At 31.7% G+C, this 7,500-nt stretch overlaps 1 protein-coding gene across 1 annotated transcript in view; it reads right to left on the bottom strand.

Annotated features, from left to right (window-relative positions):
- LOC137632372 (vitellogenin receptor Yl-like) overlaps positions 1–7,500 on the bottom strand; it is a 312,027-nt gene that overhangs the window by 51,639 nt on the left and 252,888 nt on the right. Inside the window, exon 6 of the mRNA XM_068364307.1 lies at positions 3,843–3,965. Coding sequence (XP_068220408.1) covers positions 3,843–3,965 — 123 coding nt within the window. The remainder of the gene's footprint in view (positions 1–3,842; positions 3,966–7,500) is intronic.

Here is a 7,500-nt window from a genome sequence, read left to right on the forward strand (position 1 = left end):
CTCGACAAAGGATGGCGTAAAATAGTGGATACTACCCAATCTATTCCACGTAGACAATACCCAAAAGCAGACAAATTCTTTTGCATTTTACCGAGTTGTAGAGAAGTCCAAGAAGTACCAGTGTAAATAACCAGAAGCACCAAATGCACAAATACCTTGAGGCCTCGCATCAAACGAGCTCACAGGGGCTTTGATTCACAATGGGAATTAAGACACCGTTGGAATAATATCACATAACAATGATCTCTTTAACTAGGAATTTTGTTTGCAAATAATACTCGTCGTTATAAGATACTCCTTTATAGAACCTTCTTTTATATTAATAGTTTTCAGCAAAATGCGAATCTTTCATGGAGTCATTTTAGCACAATGGATATATCAACTATAGAACCTTCTGTAAAAGAACTATCTTTGGCGAGGTTACCCTTGCAAATTGTCAATATCAAATAAAGTGATCTTTGTAAAATGGCCATTAATGCAGTAAACACTTATCTAATATCTTGACTATTGTCAAATTTACAATTTACTTCCTTTACTGGGGTGACTTAAAACAGTCGTTTTTTTGAAGTGATATATCAAAAATTTTTAAAATCTTTGAATGGAAATGGGATTACTTAGTCCATCTGACGGTTCTAAAGGATTTTGGGACACATTGATGTTCTAATTCCCCTAATGATCAGCAGCCTAAGCAATACAGTACAAACATACAAAGCACAGTGTACAGGATAAAAAAAAATCATCAAAAACACTCTCTCATTTTCATCCTAAATGTAACAGAGCACAGAATAAAAGTTAACATGTTTATATAATAATGTTTTTCTTGTTGACATAGAACACAGATTGCACGATACCACAGAGAGATATACAAGTGTCTGTTTCACGATAATCCAATATAGAAACATTTACAATAAACACAAACACACAAATAATAACTTGAATACATCTGTCTGATTGACAGGAGTCCAAGTTCCTTGAAAATTAGCAAAGAAATTGAACATACCGATCTGTATTCTACTCAAAAGACATCAAATGGATATACAGTGAAATATTTACTTTAATCCTACATGTCATCTCGCAGCAACCCACAACCTATGAAGAAAATCTTATTGATATGAGACCACACTGAATTTATTTCTAAAGAACAGTATTTAATTTCAATTTCAATTTTAATTTCAAAAGTATTTAATTTCTTTTATTTTCCTTCCAGGTGTGTTTATAAATTAAAAAAAAATCATATGAGATCGTAATAACACAAATGTTTATAATGAAACCAAGAAATTATTTTTCTTTAGAATAACACTATTTGCAGAATAGAAAATAATAGTTTGCACAAGAAGACGTAGGGAACTGGACGAGACGAAATTCACAGTTTACAAAAAAAAAAAAAAAAAAAAAAAAAAAGAGGAGGACGGGTTCATGAAAGCAGTAACAACAACAATAATAATAATGGATATGAAATTAAAAGATCAGCAATAATTATGATCATCTCAAGATAATTTTAAAATATAATTTTAACATAAGAAGAAGCTCACGCTATAAAATGCAAATCCAACATGCAGTGAAAATATCACAGAACAAAATAAACATTTACTGACCACAAAGAAAAGACTATTATGCGATTTTGAACACAAGAAGGATTTTACAAAACAGTTCAAATTTACCTTATCGGCAATTGGCATTTGCAGATTAACTATAGTCCATTTCTTTTAGCGAGGCAGATTTGCACCGACTAGCAACGGTGCCCTTTTGGCTCGGAAAAGTTTCCTGATCGCTGATTGGTTAGAATTATCTTGTCCAACCAATCAGCGATCAGGAAACTTTTCCGAGCTAAATGGGCACCACTCCGAGTCAGTGCAAATATGCCTCGCTAAAAGAAATTGCCTTTAAACAATGCGTTTTCGTAATCAAGGTTGTTATTTTAATGGTTAAGATGATATTTCATAGAATTGGCCATACGATTCACTAAAGTAATATAATACTAAGCACTAACGGATAAAGCAAAACTATTAAATGAACGTCACCAAAAGTGCATACCAACTAGAAAAATATGAAATCTTCTCTTTGAGGTCAAACATAAATATTAAATCTTAAAACATATTGTACACAGTAAACACCTAAGTTGACACTCCATCCAGACGAAACAGAAAAGCAGATGCATTTGAACCACATGTTACTAAACTAAACTAAACTAAAAAGCGTACTCAATAAATCTCAAACTTGGGTAAAACAATGGAGTTGGGAAATCAACCTGTATTTACAAGAAAATATTTTAAATTACAGTTCAAAGCTAGATGAAAAAAAATGTATGTTTAATTTATATCATTAATCCCTTCCCGATAAAACATTCAAGTTGTAATGTACACTTTCAACAAGTGTGAAAGTCTAATAACTTCTCTTCAAAACTAAACCCAAGCTTCTTTGAATACCCGAGTTTATAAGAATAATATGCTTATCTATAAATTAAACATGCCAGTATAATGTATTACATAGAAGTGTAACGGGAATGTAAAGTGAAGTAGTTTATAATGTTGCCTCCAAGGAGGTCTTTAGTTCAGGGTTCCAATTGGCTCCTTAATGGAGCTCCAACAAAGTATTGGCAGGGAGGGTTTTGGGGAGAAGAACAAAATAATATGTAGAACACACATATAAATAACAGTTAAATTGATCAAACTATGTTACATCACTTAAAATATAATAAAAGTAAATAACTACAAAAAATCCAGAAACATATGCAAAAAAATTAAAAATAAATCCTATAAAAATAAATCCTATAACAGGATACACTCATAACTTGATTATGTGGCTGAAATTAGGATGATAATGAAATAAATGAGGTTGCTGTTGATAAATATGTTAGTGATAAGAATAAAGATAATGACAGGAGGACATGGAAGATAAACGAATATGAAAATTATTAAAAATTTATCAACAGAAAGAGGAAAATATTATCAGCATCAAAAAGGAAGGGGCCTCTATAAAATCCTATTCCAATGAATGGAAACCAGAAACCCAAAAAGTAGAAGGGTGATGTTAAGAGGAGGATGGTAGAAAGGGGGGGGGGATGCTGGAGGGGTGATGGTAAAAGGGTGGTGTTACAGGGGTCAGGGTAGAGGGGTGAAGTTACAGGGGTCAGGGTAGAGGGGAGATGATACAAGGGTCAGGGTAGAGGGGTGATGATACAAGGGTCAGGGTAGAGGGGTGAAGTTACAGGGGTCAGGGTAGAGGGGTGATGATACAAGGGTCAGGGTAGAGGGGTGATGATACAGGGGTCAGGGTAGAGGGGTGATGATACAGGGGTCAGGGTAGAGGGGTGAAGTTACAAAGGTCAGGGTAGAGGGGTGAAGTTACAGGGGTCAGGGTAGAGGGGTGATGATACAAGGGTCAGGGTAGAGGGGTGATGTTACAAGGGTCAGTGTAGAGGGGTAATGTTAGAAAGGTCATGTTCAGCACTATATGAAGAAAGAAGAAAGGAAATGTCTGAAACATGTGAATGGGAAAATATTAAAGAGAAGAATGGGAAGAAGAATAACACAAAAAGATTACAAAGTTTAATATGACCAAATTGAAAGGACAAGAGTCACACGTAAAAAAAAGGAAAAGAAAAATACTATAATGTAATACAATTAATGAACTGTGCTGTAAAACAACAACTTGAAAAAATACTATATATCAAATGAGTAAAAACAAGTTAAACAAGCACTAAATCTTTTCTCAGCTTGGAGTTACCAGCATAAAATTAGAGACATTTTTTCAAAGACTATTACTATATTACAGCAGCACATAAATTTATAAAAGTCAAAATGAGCCATAATAAGCAAAGCTTGTCTGTGCGGCACACGTACCACATGCTTCTTCGTCGTCTCCTTGAGGGCAATCTACATGAGAATCGCAACGCTGATCTCGACAAATGACGTAACCATCGACGCAAGTGAATTGGTCGTCTCCAGGGCAACCACCACCATCGTCTGGTTTTGAGGATATTGAAGCCATGCAAATTCAATATTCGTAAATACAGAGCAAGCAAAGAGATTTTTTTCTCTCACATCAATGCTATTGTTTAATAGAATGCATTTATCAGGTTTAAAATATATTACAATACATGCCTAGAAAAAAAAAATAAGTTAGGTTTGTTCAAGTTACAAAACATGACCAATTTCTTGTGTTTCAGTGTTTGTGTTCATAGTCACCCCAAGTTGACTACTAGTAATGAAAATATTGTACAAAATTCTTTCATAGTTTATACAATTGTATCAAATGTCATAATATGAGAGAACTGTTATTCTTCCAAGAGAAATTAGATATCAACAGAATGTTCTTCTAACATTTATCTAAAAAGGAGTATTATTTTTTTTAAGTGAGCATAAAGGGTCCTCCTAAGAATAATAAATATATAATACTGACTAAATCATGAGCACCAAGTGGGAAAGGACAAAGACACGAAACTATGTCAATAAAATGAATGACAATAAAATACTGAATGAGTTTACCATAAAGATTAACAATTTCGTATAATTGCATTGGTCTAAAATTACTGATTAAACCTCGTCCCTCCAACTACTCGATCTATTTTCGTTACTTTCAGACACCCAAATATTGCATGCACTGTATATCCCTTTCTTATTTAAATTTATTATTTCAGTTTGTGAAAATACCGAGCTGTATGAAAGTTAAAAATATCATTTACTGAAATCATGTGCTATGTTTTCTAATACTTTTGTTTTTTATGACATTTTATCTATTTAATTCCAAAATATTTCAATAAATAAAAGAAACACAAAAGAAAGCCTAAATCTGGAAAGAATTTAATGTGATAATATAATAACTTAACAGAAGAGAAAATATGCTCTCCTAACTATTACAGCCAATTTTGTATCGTTACCTAAAAATAATTAAAACCTATACGAAGAAACTCTGCAAACATTTATAATTTCTTTACAAAACATAGCAATAGTATAATACATTTTTTATATTATATTCTATTAATTTACAATGCAGGATTGCATTACTTGGGAGACTGTGTGTGTGTGCGTGTTTAATTTAGTATATCTTACTCATGAAGAACAGATGTTAAAATACATCTAATACATGAAACTTCTCTTGGAAAATATAATGGAACTTACGAGACTGGAATACATTATTTTACATTGGGTGAGAATGCTGACGCTCAATCCTTACCTAATATAAAATAATTATGATTGGCCAGTCCCTCTAGGATTAGAATCTACCTCAAAGCATGAAGAATTTTAAATGCTTTCATCAGTAACGATGAACTTCTATTAGATTACAAAAAATGCAAAGGATGCAAAAATAACATACATGCAAAATTTCCATTGCAAAGAAAATATAGTCTAAGAATTTGATAATGCTGGAGCAATGCATAATCAGAAAATAACACATATCTACTTTTAAAAATGCAATTATTCTTTCTACTATTTTACGATGAAAATACTGCTGAATATGCAAAAATCATTATAAATGAATCATGTAGTAAGTGACTATAATAAAAAAAAATAAAGCAAAGTGCTGATATGGCTTTCTGGTTTCATAACAGAAATCGATTAAAATTAAAAGCAAAAGTAAGAGAAAAAAAATGACAAAATAATGACATGAAAATTATATTTTCCAAATAGGAATGAGAGTTAGAAGATTAAAAACACTTTAAAGATAATCTCTTAAGAATGGAACAAAATCTGTACCAAAAAGAGAATGTGATTATATTGTTGTAGTAGGGCATAATTGATGTATAAAATTCAGAATACAGTGTAACAGAAAGTTACTCTTCCAATGTAGATAAGAATTTTCGCAAATAATGAAAGCGAGAAAATTAGGCAAGAATTAGTATTGCTGAAGAAAAATAAAGATGTTCTTTACACCAATAAGTCAAGCAAGGAACAAAAACTCATATTTTCATCATAACTGATATTAAATAGTTTCACCTGACTACTGAATTAAGGTTAATCTTTCAACTTGTATGTAAATTTATGTAAATATTCCTCATCATACATAAATAAATAAATATATATATATATATATATATATATATATATATATATATATATATATATATATATATATATATTATATATATATATATATATTATATATATATATATATATATATATATATATATATATATATATATATATATATATATATATATATACACAGGAACTTAATATTTATCGTTTCAAATCTTACGAATATATAATTTCAAAGAGCAACAAAATCACTTGCAAATGACGGACTTTGACATATTAAAAGAAAATGGAAAAATATCAAATCTTCTCTAAACTAGCAATGATCAAAAGATTTATTTTGACTTCGAGTTGTGTTCCAGGCTCAAAGCTGTTCATTATCAACGCAATGTTTGATCTAGCCTTCTTATTGGGGACAACCTTTCATCAAAGCTAAACTTATATAACATAGTATTTACAATAGGATTTTTATATACATGTACACAATTTGGCTCAAAATAAATATATATAGACACAAATTGAAAAGAGTACAATAAAAATAAAAGATATAAAGTAACTCAAGTGTATGAAGCAAATACAAGCACATGGATCTACAATAAGAAAGCAAATAGCATTTAAAAAGCAACTGCTAAAAGGCTACTTAACCCTTTAATTGGTGTTTCAAGCAAATAGCATTGATTACAGCAACAGTAACAAGTAATCAAACATATTATAAACAGGGTGAAATAAACGAAGAATATATAGAGTGTTCAACAACCAAAGCACATAAGGGAAAAGGTTATAATAAAGAAATATCTGTAGGATACAAATGTGAAAAACTAGGTAAAAAAAAATAAGGCATTAATAGTAAATGTACAATTCCTTAAATTTAAGAATAGTGCTGACTCATAAGAACCCATTACTACTGAGAGAGAGAGAGAGAGAGAGAGAGAGAGAGAGAGAGAGAGAGAGAGAGACCTTCCGTCAAACATACCACAAAACTTCTCGTCATCTCCCAGCAGGCAATCTATGTTTCTATCACAGCGTTGCACACCACAAATGATGGTTCCATCCATGCACGTGTACTGGTCATCGCCACGACAACCACCAACTTCAATTAATAACAAGGGGCCATGCAAGAGCATTAAAGATGCTACGTACTGTTCAGTACATAAAAATTAAGAGTAATGTCCATGTACAAACGGTGAATACAAAGGCATAACACTCCTAGGTGAGTGATGATGTAAAGTCAAGCAGATTAGATCTTAATGTATTCTTCGCCCTATGGAAAACTAGCAACTATACTACAAGATTTGAAGAACATATCGCTACCTCATTGCAAGAGGGTCGTAACTCCAAATTCCTGATTTTTCAGGAGACGCATTTGAAAGTTGCTAAGTCCTATGCATTTGATCATGTTTCACAAATCTTCTTAGTGCCATCTCTCAGCCGCTAATTCACCTAGATTTACGACTCTTTTACCAAAAGATGCAGAATCAATTCGGCAATCTTGTACACCATATAACTCAAAACTAGCAAATTTGG

The sequence above is a fragment of the Palaemon carinicauda genome, chromosome 41, assembly GCF_036898095.1.
Source record: "Palaemon carinicauda isolate YSFRI2023 chromosome 41, ASM3689809v2, whole genome shotgun sequence".
Taxonomy (NCBI): domain Eukaryota; kingdom Metazoa; phylum Arthropoda; class Malacostraca; order Decapoda; family Palaemonidae; genus Palaemon; species Palaemon carinicauda.